General features: G+C 42.3%; 1 protein-coding gene across 1 annotated transcript in view; it reads left to right on the top strand.

The window, feature by feature from the left end:
• gabbr2 (gamma-aminobutyric acid (GABA) B receptor, 2) overlaps positions 1-13,954 on the top strand; it is a 224,248-nt gene that overhangs the window by 43,018 nt on the left and 167,276 nt on the right. The window contains exon 2 of the mRNA XM_033637561.2: positions 12,375-12,512. Within this exon, the coding sequence (XP_033493452.1) occupies positions 12,375-12,512 (138 nt within the window). The remainder of the gene's footprint in view (positions 1-12,374; positions 12,513-13,954) is intronic.

Raw genomic sequence — 13,954 nt, 5'->3', positions numbered from 1 at the left:
CACACACACACCAAGCTCTTGGAAAATCATCATTCCATGCCCCTCAGCGCCTGCTCTATTGGGCAACAGAGATGATGCAGGCCGTCACAGTCTAGTTTGTGTATGTTTCAACTATAACATAAAATGGTTTTTCTTTCCTCCTAACCTGGATATGACTGATGGTCTCCACTCTTGCAGACAGCATTAAATGAGGTAAACAGACTGGAGAGGGCTTATAAAAAGTGAAGGCAGGGACTTAAAGTCTGAAAAGCAAAGGTCAACGATATCCTACAGGACTTGTATATTTATGCTGGAAGAGTTTTTATAAAGATTGAGAAGGTGAGAGGGGGGGAAAGAGAGAAGGGATGGACTGGGTTGAAACTTTTACACAGTTGTTGTCCATAAAGCTTTTATAGCCCTAATTGACAAGAAATATATGAGGGATTTTATGTGCTCCCTTATTATTCAGTTTATAGGCTGCTTCAGTTGAGGAAAACTCAAACATAATCTAACAAGTATCTTGAAGGGTAGCAATTTTTCATTTTGAGTTCATTTGGGGTCGGGCTGTCAGTGATAAAACAGAGGGGGAAAATTTATGAGCAATGCCTTGAGTCAAAATCGACCGTGGTACATTTTGTAGCAGCAGAGATACCATGACTCCCCAAATCAAGACTGAGGAGGAATTGCTAATAGACTTTCAGAAATGTTTCTCTCTGCAGTAGTCCTGAACCCTTGCATACCTCCAAACCAACTCTTAACCCAGCGCTGTACTCATTTACAACTGTACCATTAACTAAAATCATCTGTGTCCCACCTCTTTCTCTTTTTCCTGCTCCCCTTCACCAGATTCATCCATGGGAGAGAGCGGAGGACCTTGGGGGCCAAAAAACAATTAACTTGATAATGGTCTTTCTCCTTCTCTCTTTCTTCTTCCCACTCTCTGTCCACATCCTCCTTCTTACAGTCTTTATCATTTACTAGTTAGCAGATACACCAGCTGGGGCACCTCTGCTGTTGCTGAGAGCTTAATGAAAAAATACATGACATGTATTGGACCCTTTGTTCAATCCTATTGGGCAGGTATGAAAACAACCTTCCTCTTGTCAGGCCAAAGTTATCACTATCACGGTGGGTAGAGTAACCAAAATGGCACTCAAGTAAAAGCATTGTTACTTTATAAGTAGAAGTATAAGCACGTGCAAAAAATAACTACTTGAGTAATATCTCATAAAAACGTTCACAACAGGTAATAACACACGTGAAGTGCATGTTAATTGTCTCTAAAATGTCATATCCAGAACCAGACAAATGACAAAATACATGCTGTTGAGTGCTGTTTAATGTCTTGAAACAAAACAAGAAAAAAAACCCTTGTGTCACTAGTGGAGCAGAGCAGAGAGCCACCTATGCGACGCATCTCGTGGAATCATTAGTGTTGTCTAGAGTTGGCTGTGATCAGCTCCAGCGACCGCGTCGAAGCTGCTGTCACTTTAACAGGAGGGAAACACTATTTGACAGGGGAACAGACTGTGACACAACACTGGAAAGCATGCTGCGCCCAGTGGAATCCAGGGGTTACTGAATCCTCAAAGGGAGGCTTGGATGCAGTCTATATCCTGTGTGTGTGTATGCGCTTGTATGTGTATGTCTAGGCTCTCTTATCGCTCACTGTTGAACAGTTGTTGTTGTGCATGTGAGCTCAGCCAGCTATAAAAATCATATATTGCAAATGTATCAGTAAAAGTAATGAGAAGTGTGTAGCCCAAACTAATGGAGTAGGAGTACATATATTTTATTCCAAATGTACTTGTAAAAGTAGGTAAGCGAAACAACTACTCTTAAAGGAATAATTTATCTAAACAATACTCAAGTACATGTAACGGACTGAATGTAACACATTACAATCCACCACTGGAGCTCTGTGAGGCTGTTAGGCACAGACTATTTAGCTCATATCATATGCTGATGTTTAGAAGTTGTAATGATTATCATGTTCATCACCTTTATTACAGTGCGTTAGCATGCTAACATCAGCTAATTACTAAACACAAAATACAGTTGAGGCTGATGGATATGTCATTACTTTTGGAGGAATTTCGTCACAAACGACAAGTAGAAATTTTGATATAGTGGTGCCGGGAACTGCCCATTGGTCCGACATCCCATTGTTCCGACCATATTAAACCCATTGTTCCGAAGTCCCATTGTTCCGAAATCATCATGATGCCCTGTGGTTAAGGTCTGGTTAGGTTTAGGCACAAAAACCACTTGGTTAGGGTCAGTAAAAGATCATGGTGTGGGTTAAAATGAAAAAGAAAGTGACAAACACATAAGCCGTGAGCCTGCTTTGCCTCAAGCCTTTCCCAGCTGACCCAGAGCCGGTCCCAGCGCACCATCAAGATAGAAATACGCCCGCCGGGAGCCGTTCAGCACCGCGGACCGTCGGACTAATGGGATGTCGGACCAATGACATGGACCTATGGTGCCGCTAGCTGAAAAGTCAGGGGATCACCAATGTCATTAGGATTCATCATCTGGAAACCTCAAATATCTGAGTAAATCTTGGACCAGTCCATCTGATAGTTGTTGAGATATTCAGTCTGGATCCAAGTGGTGGACCGACTGCACATCAAACCAGCATTGCCTTCTATAAAGCAACACTGCTAGCTAAATACAAACCAACCAATCAGAGCTTTTGACATGTTATGTTGCGATCACATGACCAAAGTTAGCTGCTTTTAGAGACCGTGGCTTTGGCGTTGACCGGAAATAACGTAGACAGGATGGATATGCCAGCTATACAAAATCAAATGGAAGTTCAGTTGGATAGACTTTTCCATGGAAGACATTTTGGTGTAAAAATTATATTAATGTTTGTGGATTTCCATTTATCTGCTACCATTTTAGGCTCCTGGTGTTTCTGCACGCTGTTCACTGTTGCTCTATCTCGACTTACTGGGAGGCTTGAATGGAAGGGAGCCATTGTTCATGTTATTACCTGCACTTTTCCTAAAATGAGAACTCAAAATGCCTGCTGGTAAATGCCTACTATCAGGTGACTAATATTGGCAATCCATGCAAATCTCACCAGGAAACCAGTTACTCAACGACAGAGTTAAAACCTAACTAGAAATCTGGCTATGTTTTACGTGACTGAGTACATCACTTCCGACGCCATTCTCCGCTCTTCTCCTCTGCTATCAGTCCACTGTTTCCTCAGGGACCGATTGGCTCATTTCTGTGGGATTACACTTTGGTCTGTCCCACTCACTGGTTAGTGCAACATGTTCCAGCTGTTGTCAGGCCTTGTCAAAAGCACAACAACCTGTAATAGGCTTAACACAGCGTCTGCTTCCTGCACAGCACAGATTGCTAATAAAGGTGCAATGTGTTCACTGTGATTTTAGTATCACTGGCCAATTTGAGCTTATCTCGGATTCGTGAGTGAGCCAATGTGCGAGTGTGTGTGTATTTGTCTGTGATTGTGTTTTGGCATGCTGAAGGATGATAGTTTATCTGCTGAATATGTGTGTGTGTTTGAGAATAAGCATGTGCACAGGGGGAGATGTGTGTGTGTGTGTGCGCCTGTGGAAGAGACAGAAAGTGAAAAGAGAGAAAGGGACTTGTCACCACCGAAGAGGCTTCCAACGTGCCATCGTGGTTATCCTGGTGGCCATCTGAGCTCTCCAGAAAGCGAGGGATAGATTGAGTGCTATAACAAGAGCCAGACTGCAGGGAGAAGGGGAGAGAGGAGGAGATGGAGGGCAAACAGCCATCAGCTTGAGCAACCCAGTCAGTCTGTCGCAGTGGATTTTTAAAGGCCAGTCTCTCCCCAGACAAGTGGTGGGTTCCTCAGTTTTTTTTTCTTTCTCTGTTGCAGGCATGCAATGTGAAGGGAACAGATTGAAAAAAACAGCTCCATCACTCTGTCGCGCTCTCAATTTAACTTCATCCACTCTCTCTCAATCAATGTGTACTCTGCTCGTATACTCCGGGGCCCACTGTCTAAATGGTACCACGAGGAGCCTTGATGCTTGCTTCATACACAACTCCACTTCGTCCTCACCTCTTCTTCCTCCCTTTCTCTCCTTCTTGTTGCTTATTTCCCAGCTTTGGCTACAGCTTTTCACATTGGCTCTCCAAGTCTGCGAATCACCTGCCAGCCATATCTTCCTGGTCATTTAGAAAGAGAAGGAAAAGGCATGGTAGGTGATATGTTACGCCCCAGCGGACCTCTTGATTGCCTACGGGCTCGTTGATGGGGAACAAATAGCTTTAGCTTTCAGAAAATCTTATGTCTTAGTGTGTGAGTATGGTAGCAGGCAAGATGAGGCTGCCGCTGCTGTGTGAGAAGTTAATCAGCAGTGGGGAGTGTTGACCTTTATCGGCAGATGAATGACCCCAGTGAACTCAAGGGAGCCCTCTTTATGAAACGGCAATTGATGTACTACTTGGACAATCAAATATACTACAGCTACACCGCCTTTACACCGAAACAGTAAAACTTGGCTCAACTGTTGCAAACTGATTCCCATGCCCCTCCCGCTGTTCTTCCTCCTCTGACAGTAGTTGGTATTGACAGCCATGACAGAGTTTAGCGGATTAGTTGGGTTTGTACATGGTGAAATAGATAATCTCCTTTAGATCTGACCTATTGGCTGCACTCCTCTATCTCTATAGGGCTTTATAATGCCAAGCATATGTTTTAGCATTCGCTGGATTCAGCCCGGCTCACATTTCCTCTCCTGGCTTGGAGATGTGGAAGTAATTCAATGAGGAGTGCATGCAGGAGGCAGATATAGCTGTTGGGGAAGACCTGCTTTTTGCATCTGCTGCACTGCTGCTGCATGAGTGCTCAAAACATCAGGTAATGATTTCGATTGGCTGCGGCGTGAAGGCAGGATGGATGCAAGGGGGCGTCAGCAGTGACAGTGCAAAGATGTAAATGGCAGCATTTCGGTGTGTGCAACTGACAGGGTTTACACTGACAAATGTACGTAACTGCTAGAAGCATCATTTTTCTTTCTTTAACAGGCAAATTATGGAGAACGATGCATTATAGACGACAAGCACGAGGACAAATCTTTTTCTTAATTAGAAGTTTATTCCCCATTTTCTTGAGTGTGTTTGTGTCACCTCTGGGTTGTCATACATTCCTCTTACTTTGTTCAAGGTGTTTTTGAGTTTTCTAGATAAATATTCTTGCTATGCACGTATCCTCAGTGAAGCAATATATGTAAAATCCACTGACTGAAGACTGAAAAATAATTCCAAAACAAATTAAGTCAAGGGTGATAGTTGCTTAGATTCTGGATGGTGAGAAGTAATGTCGTTATCGCACACGTCACGTTCACGCATACAGCTGTAACATATGCGCAGTATGGAACTGTGGGTAAATGTCGTTACATTATCTTATTGGATGAGGTGACAACGTGTACACGTACACATCCTTAACCTGTGAAGATATATTTTTCTGTGCTAGGATTCTTTAGGAGTTTGTTCTCAGTAATCACCTGTGCTGCTGGCCTTGTCATGAATAAACGCAGTGTGCGAAGAGCAGATTGCTTCTGACATCACATCAGGCTCTCCCGTCCCGCTCTCTCTGTTGTTCTCAATGTGTTTGTGTGTGTGTGTGTGCGTGTGCAGTATTGGGCCTCGGGTTGCTGATTTGGGTGCAGTAATTTGCCATTAGACGAGGGACAGGTGCAGCTGCCTCTGTTTGCAGCGCTAACAAGGCATTTCATCATGGTTAGCTCCAGCCCGGTGCTCTGATCAGCTCTTGTTCTTGTCACAGTATCACACACATGTACACGCACAAATGTACCACACAGATGCACAAGCCACACATACAGTTCACACTCTGGTGGTCTCTTCATGGTTAGAATGGAGGATTGGGGTTCAGAAACCCCACACTGCTTTGTGCTGAAAGTGAAGGACAGACTGGAGGTATGCTGTTTGGTGGCTGATTGTGTGTAGAGAGGACAGGTTTATTTACCTCAGGAAATAATCAAAATAAACTATTTCCAAGTACCAAGGTTTGGGTAGCGGGTTATCTAGAGCCAGTGTTTGGCTACGGTAGACCAACATATACCATTCCTGCGAGTAGATGCCCCAAAGTCCTACACATTTTACCTTTTAATGTAAAGCACTGCATTGTATCATGTTCATTCAAAGCAGCTTAACTCATAAAGCCTGTTTGATGAAAGAAATGGTAATCTACTCCAGCTGTTAAACTTTAGATGTGTTTTAATCCTCTATAGTGGCTTATTATTACAGAGATGTGCTTTGAAGTTATTCTCAGAAAAACCAGCCTTGACGCACGCTGACCTTTAAAGATGTGCCGTTTTCCAAGACGTTACAGAATTTTGATTAAAAATATATAATGGATGCAAATTATCACATGGAGCATTAGATAATTTGACATTCCAGGGCAGCTGTTTCCTCACATTTAGCCTAATTGAGTACGATTTATCAGTAGCACAATAACAGTGGGCTAATGTCACCGTGTAATGATAAATCAATAAGGATGAATCTCAATAGTTTTGTGTAAAGGTCAGAGTGAAGGAAACATAATGGAGATAATGCATTTTGGAGCATTTGAAATAAACTCCTCCCGGGCCAGCTGTCTAATCAGTAATATGCTCAAAATGGTAAGGGTAGAGGTGCAAACTCACTGCACTGGAATCTGAAGCACAGACATTTGCAAAATTAAAGGAACAGTGTGTAATATTTAGGGGGATTTAGCATTGAGGATTGCAGCCGATACTTCTCCTGGTTAGAATTCCTCCAGTGTTCATTATTCACGTGGTTTTTACCAGGAGCCGAATCATCTCCAAAACAAACCAGGTGAATAAAACCTTTAAAAACACTGAATAAAGCAGTTTCATGGTAAAAAAAAAAGTGTTTTTCTGACACTCTCATTGTGAAGTGGCTGCTAACTACTGTGGCTGACCTGAAAACTTGAATGGCCATACCGAGAGCCAGTGTTTGGTTTGTCCATTCTGGGCTATTGTAGAAACATGGCAGTGCAACATGGAGATCTCCATGGACGAGGACCTGCACTCTGTGAAGATATAATCGGCTCACACCAAGGTATTGGAAACAGGACGCTTATTATTAGGTGATTAAACCCTAAAGAAGAGACACCTGTTATATTAGAATCCATTTCTGCCAAAATATTCCCCTAAATCTTGCACACTGGACTGTAGCCAGACCTTTATAACAACTATCTTTAAATCCAGTGAGCGAAGTAAAACTCAGACTCCAGTGTGTGTATGAAAGACAGGATATCATCTAAATTTTTCTGTTTATGGATCTTCAGCATCAGACAGGGTTATATGCTTCCCTTGAGTTTCCATCTCCAAATTCTTCTGCCATCAGCCCTCACTCTACCAACTCACATACACACACACACACACACACACACACACATATGCACGCACACACGCACGCACACACACACACACACACACCTTTCTTGGCTGTCTCCCAAGGCGGTCAAACAGATTACTACGGGCGTTAACCCCATCGATCTGCTCCAAATGGCCTCCAAATGCCAAGAATTAGATTTCACACTGGAGAAGAGGGAAATAAAATGCTGTAGTATTTCTTTCTGCTCGACTTGGAAGTTAAGTGATGCTATACCTTCCTCATTGTGCTAGTTTTTTGCTCAGAACTTCTATCTGTTTTTCAGGACAGTTATAGTTATTTCCATTTATACCTTGTTTGGAGCATATTTCTTGGAGAAAATTGGGACGTAAGACACAGCCTGTACCCAAACTTCTCAGTGGGTGCCTGGGAATCATTGAAAAATACATAAATGTCTCAGTACTGTTGAATAAGGGCGTGCATGTGAAATAAATAACTAGAAGGAGAGGTTCATTAAACTCTCTTTCTATACATATAGGTACACGAGTGACTGAATAAAGTGAGAGAAGAAGATTTAAAGATTCAAACTGTAATCGCTTAAGAAATATAGCCTTAGATTTGATATTAAAACGTATTTTTTCTATAATTGATGGACTGTAAGAAATTTGCAGGGCACTGTGCAGCTGCTGAGCATCACAGAGAGCCACTGAATCAATCTCATAGTCATGAATTACTCCATTGTGGGGCTATAATGGAGGGCAGGTTTATAGCACTGGTTGGCTTGGCTTTATTAGTGCGCGCTTAATGTCAAGCTAATACCTCTTCACTCTGGTCTTTCTCTCTATTCAGCTGCTTGTTTCTGCCTCTTTCTCCCACCGTCACTCCACTACCTCCATGCCTCTTTACTTTTGTCCCATTATGTTCCATCGCCTCTCTCCCGTCTGTCTTGCTTTGACTATCTGGCATTGTCTTTACAGTGTTTCCATAGCTGAATAAGTATTGATTCACATCTAAGTGGTCATGCTACCTAATGAGAGGCTAAATATAACCATCTCTACACCGCGGCCCTGATGCATCCTCTTCCCTCATTTAGCGCACACAAGTGTGGATAGTCACACCGTTGGCATGACAATACACCGGTCAAGGCTCTGTGAGCAGTCACAACTGATTTTGTGTATGTGTGCCGAGCAAATGTGTGAGAGGATGAATGAAGCGGAGGAGATGAGCAGAGAACGAAGGCCTTACTTTGCGTTCTTGCTTTTTTCCTTGCTGGATTCCCTCCTCTATAAAAAAGCTAAAGGTTCTTTTTTTGTTGGATTCTCATAACTTTCTGTAATTTCCGATGAGCGATTCATAATATTCGAAGAAATTACATATGTGATTAGAGCTGAAATGATAAGACGACTGAAAGAAAAATAATTGGCAATTATATTTTAATAACTGATAAACTGTTGAAGTCATTCATCAAGCAAAAAATGCCACACATTGTTTAGTTCCAGCTTATTGATTTTTAGGATTTTCTGCTTTGCTGCTTTTTATCATAGTAAATGGAGGATATTTGGGTTAGGGAATGTTGATTGGACAAAACAAACAATTTAAAGATGTTGCCTTGGACTTCTGGAACAAATGATCAGTGGATTCATCAAGAAGATAAGCAGCAGATTGACCTAGCAAGAAAACAATGATTGGTTGCAGGATAAAACGCTATACTGTGCGTGACCTTTGGGTCTGTCTCGTTCCCCATCCCCTGGTTGAAAATGCTATAAGACAGTTTGATTTACTGCGGAGCGAGTGAGGAACATAACCATTCTTTACCACCTACACTACTTTGTCACTCTGGGTAATAAATCATTTTAAACCTGCACTATCACCGGGCTCTATTGTACTCACGTTGACAAGTTAAGTTGCCCACATTCCTTTTCTGTTGCATGGTAACCATTTGAGAGTTACAAACCCACCAGCCCTCCTTGTTATGGCCAGCTGGGGAGAACTGAATGATAAGAGCATGCAAATGTGATATCTTCTTTAATAGCCTGCTGTTTTATTCAGCTGTGTGGCCAGGATAAGGGATCCCCACTGTGTCTAATCACATCCTCTCCCTCTCATTTCACCTGAGGCATATCTGCAGTCTAGTCTATTTTTGACTGACATTACAGCATACATTGTTCTCTACCAGCATGAATTTACATTTACTGGGGAATGCCTTGATTTTTACCAGTAATTGGTATTCTACTTCAAAAATTGAAAGGCATTCTCACAAAAAGAGTCTGATGATTTAAATCGCATGATTAAATCAGGCTGTGGAGGGGTGAGTGAAGTGCAGGCAGGTTGCTGTTGCAGCTCATTGTGTGACTTGTGGGGCTGTACCTGACTTAGAATAACGCCAGTGAAATCTGATCCTGCTCAATGCGAATACTGGACTGTTTATTCCTTTTTTTATAGAGTTTGAGAGTTTGAACGGGGTTCAGCGGGACATTCAGGGTGACATTGACATTCACATAATATAGTAAACAAACTGAGTTAGCCCTTCAAGCTAATGCATGCTAACTACTAGGGCTGGGTGATATGACCTCAAATCAATATCACAATTAATTGAACATTTTACCTCGTTTATGATTAATGAACAATTATTTTGTTTTTGTCTTTTTCTCTCATATTCCACTGACAAGCTCTGTACTATAAATATGCTCAATTATTAAAGCTAGGGTAATTTTTTTTCTAATTAAAGAGTGCATATCTTATCTTTGTGATTTTAAAACGACGTGGGCAAGATGACGTCAAATAGAGGTTCTGAATGTAGGTTTTGATTAAGTTTTGATTTATTGCCCAGCCCTACTAACTATGAAGGATTGGGAATGTGAATCTTTTGTTGTCGACACTAGATATCAAAGAAAAGCCAGAGACTGTATTGTATGATACCAAATAATAACAAATTAGCAGCCCACAAATGATGTTAGATACTCATTGTAAAGTTACATACTTAAAGCCGCTATAAGGAACTTTTAACTGGATATGCAAAAGTCTCTCGTTTCTGCTGATGTCTGTGCGTGACCTACAACAGCAAATGAGACCATCGGTGTGAAGATAAGCTATTTCTATATAGTGCATATCCATACCTTTAGGAAACTGTCTCCGGGTCCGCACCAGGTCGCTTCCAGGATGAAACGATTTACGGCACTCAGGCGGCACACGTCATCTTACCTAGCTGCTTACATTTATAGTGACTCTTATAAATAGTCTCTATTCCTCCTCCTCGACCAGACCTCCATGGGGAGTTAAAATAGCAGCAATCATCGGGTAAAAGTTCTGTGAAAGCACTGGACTCACCAACAGTCAGCCACGTCTCAGTCACACAGAGAAAATCCAATCCTCGGGAAGTCAGGAAATCCTTCAGGATAAACGTTTTGTTCGCTAGTGATCTAGCATTTACCAGCCCAATCCTGGCAGGAGCCAGCGGGTCCACGGCGATAGCTGTCAAGGGAGCCACACACAGAGGCCGCAGGTTGCACAGATTCACCCTATAGGTTAGGTTTGTTATTTTGGTGAAGTAGAGGTACAATGACTCTAGGTTCACTTGGTTTCACATGGTTCCGAATACCCATCTCCTAGGGGAAAGTCCTGTGTTTTGTGATCCATCTACCACCCCAAAGTGCCTCTTTACGCCCACTACCTCCTTCTTAACTCCCCTCACTTGCAAGGTTGTCTGAGTCCTTGACCTCAACTTATGGCTTTGAGATGATCATCAAAAAACTGACTGAAAAACAGGAGAATGTAAAATGTAAAGATGCGTCAAGCCTGGAGCCATGATACTCATCATGCTCCTAGTAAATTTACCCAGAAGGTCACAACATACAGTCCTGCATGTGTAGTTAGAACTGTCATTCCTCCACATTCGATTTTCAGTTTTTCAATCTGGGCTGTGGAGGACCGGCTGTGCTGTTGTTCAGTAGGAAATCTCATTCAGTCGCTGGCTGATGGCTAACAAGGTCAAATAACTCTCCAGATGAAATGGACTGTGTCAGAAGGCGCAAAAACACGCACAAACACACACACACACACACACACGCACACACACCACCTGCCATTCAGTCAGTCAGTCCATCTATCTGTCTGCGGCACAGAGGAACACATCCTGAATTGAGTGGCAATAATGGAGGACTGAGGGGGGAAGTGTTTACTGCTGATAGGAATATCATTACAAACTGTGGAAATCAGGGAATCACAGCAAAACCAGTTAGCCAGCTCGTGTAGCAATCAATAGAAACCTACACTCTCTTCTCTCATTGCTCTCCCTCTCTCCTCCTCTCGCACAATCTCTCCCTCCGGTTGCTATAGTGACGTGAAATGGCTGTATTCTGCAGCACTGGATCAGAGCGGGGGCCTGCTCTCGCAGCCTGTGAGATACATTTGTTTTACATGATGGTTTCAAAACACACACACACACACACACACAAGGTTGTGATTATTGTATGTTAATATGTACCGCAGCGCTTAGAGAGTATAACAAGTGAAATATTATTAAAATGTCACATCATTTTTTTATAAACAATATACATTACAACACAATAACACTAGTCAGTACCCTGTTTTTGTGGTGCATCCATCACAGTATGTCTGCGTACCTGGTGAGCACAACGGTTTTTCTTGTACAGCTGGTAATTATTGATTCATTGACTAACAGGTTAGGGTTAGGTACTGCCCTGCTCCTTTGACGATTATCCCAAACTATCCCTCTTATTCTCCTGACAAAAATGAACGGGAAGAATCTGTAATTCATCTGTAACTTATATTTGTTTTAGAGGAGTCTGTAGGTTTAGATTTTTATAAGGGTTTGTGAAGTATATTTGACATTCAGATTCTTCTTGTTGTTGTTGTTGCTGAGCCCTCATCTTAAATTTGTCATGTTTCTCCTGGTTTTTACCACAAAAACTAATTAAAATGTCCTTTATCTCTTTTCCTTGTCTCTCTATCTCCCCCTTTATTCATGCTCTCACCTTCACCTTCACCACCCTCCTCTGTGTCTGTAGTGTGACAACGCCAAGGGGCTGAGGGCCTTCTTTGATGCCATATGTTACGGACCCAAACACCTGATGATCTTCGGTGGTGTCTGCCCCTCTGTGACCTCCATCATCGCAGAATCCTTGGAGGGCTGGAATCTGGTGCAGGTAGGGGTTATACAGCATATGACATTGTGTGTGTATGCGTGCATGTCATATATAGCCTGTGCAGTATGTGCAGTGTTTGTGAACCCTGGATGCTGCTGTGCCAAATCTGTCAGTGGGTAGGATAGGATTAAACAGACATGCTGATTCCTGTGTACTTACTTACACTATGGTTTCTTCATGTTTCTGTGTTACTATCAGAAAACCTGAATTTGCTACTTAATTGAGTTTCCAAAAAATCTTGTCCCTTAGAATTGCAGTGTGCAGATAGGTCCTGGGATTTCAAAGGGGTCCCAACTCATGGCTTAATCCCTCATTAACCTTGCCAGGGTGAATGTCTAATTGGCGTTGCTCTAATCCGTAGAATCCTCCCTCATTTTACAATCAGAGACGGAGTCAAAATGGCTTAAACCCATTGTTGTAGTAGAGCCCTTGAAATCTGTTGTTAAAAATTTGAGCATGACTTCCAAAAAGCATGTGGACTTGTGTATAAAGTAAGACATATTATCAAACTATAAGGGCTTCTCCTTGTAGTGAAATGCAGTCTCACGTGGCACACGTGATCTAGCTGATGTTTTTGTAGTGTTTCGTCATTGATATGAGCTAATAAAAGTTTTTCCACTCAGTCCAGTCGATGTTAATTACCTGCTAGACATTCTTATAATAGATTTTACCATTCAATTATACTCATGCTTGCTAAATGGCATTTGCTGCCATTAAATTAGTCGAGCTTTATGACTGCTCACTGTAGGCATTAAACACCACTCATTCTTGCATCTGGTAAACTTTTGACCCCTTGAATTAATACTTACAGTTTCTTTGACTCTGTACTGTACTGCAGTGCCAAAGAGGGGAAATGCCTCCTTCCAGATACTACATTTCATTTGCTGCAAACCCTACAAAGGTTATCAGGCACAGATAAGAAAGGGAATGAAGCTTGTGCTTGGAAGAGATAGCATAATTCAAGAGGCTGCATTTTGAACTGAATGTCACATTACGTGGCATATTTCTTCCGCCTGCAATTACTGTAAATCGGCTGCTTTTCATGTTCCTTTCTGCTCGCTCGTCTTGTCAGGGTCACTCAAGAGTGAAAAGATTGGCAGGATGGCGGCATGAAAGGACGAGTAATTTTTTGTTTCTGTGTTCACTTCCTCTCGGTGGTAATGATCTCAGTCTAGGAAGAGGGGTTCAAGCCATAGTTGAACTATAAGTGCTCTTCTGTGTTTGTCTGTGTGGTTCTTGTGTGCCTGTGTGTGTGTGCGCGCTCTTCTCTCTATTTATTGGCTTGTTTGTCAGGGATTACCTGCAAGAAGTGCAGTAGCAATCTTCTGCTCTGCAGAACACTCAGCCTGGTACAATGTGTTCCCCAGAGCACTTTACCAACCCAGCTCTTTTCACTATTAATACACAGAACACCAACAAATGTATGCCAGTCCGATCCCAAA

This window comes from Epinephelus lanceolatus, chromosome 16, assembly GCF_041903045.1.
Source record: "Epinephelus lanceolatus isolate andai-2023 chromosome 16, ASM4190304v1, whole genome shotgun sequence".
Classification (NCBI taxonomy): Eukaryota; Metazoa; Chordata; class Actinopteri; order Perciformes; family Serranidae; genus Epinephelus; species Epinephelus lanceolatus.
Note: the sequence above shows the minus strand (reverse complement) of the source record. Positions and strands in the feature narration are given on the sequence as shown.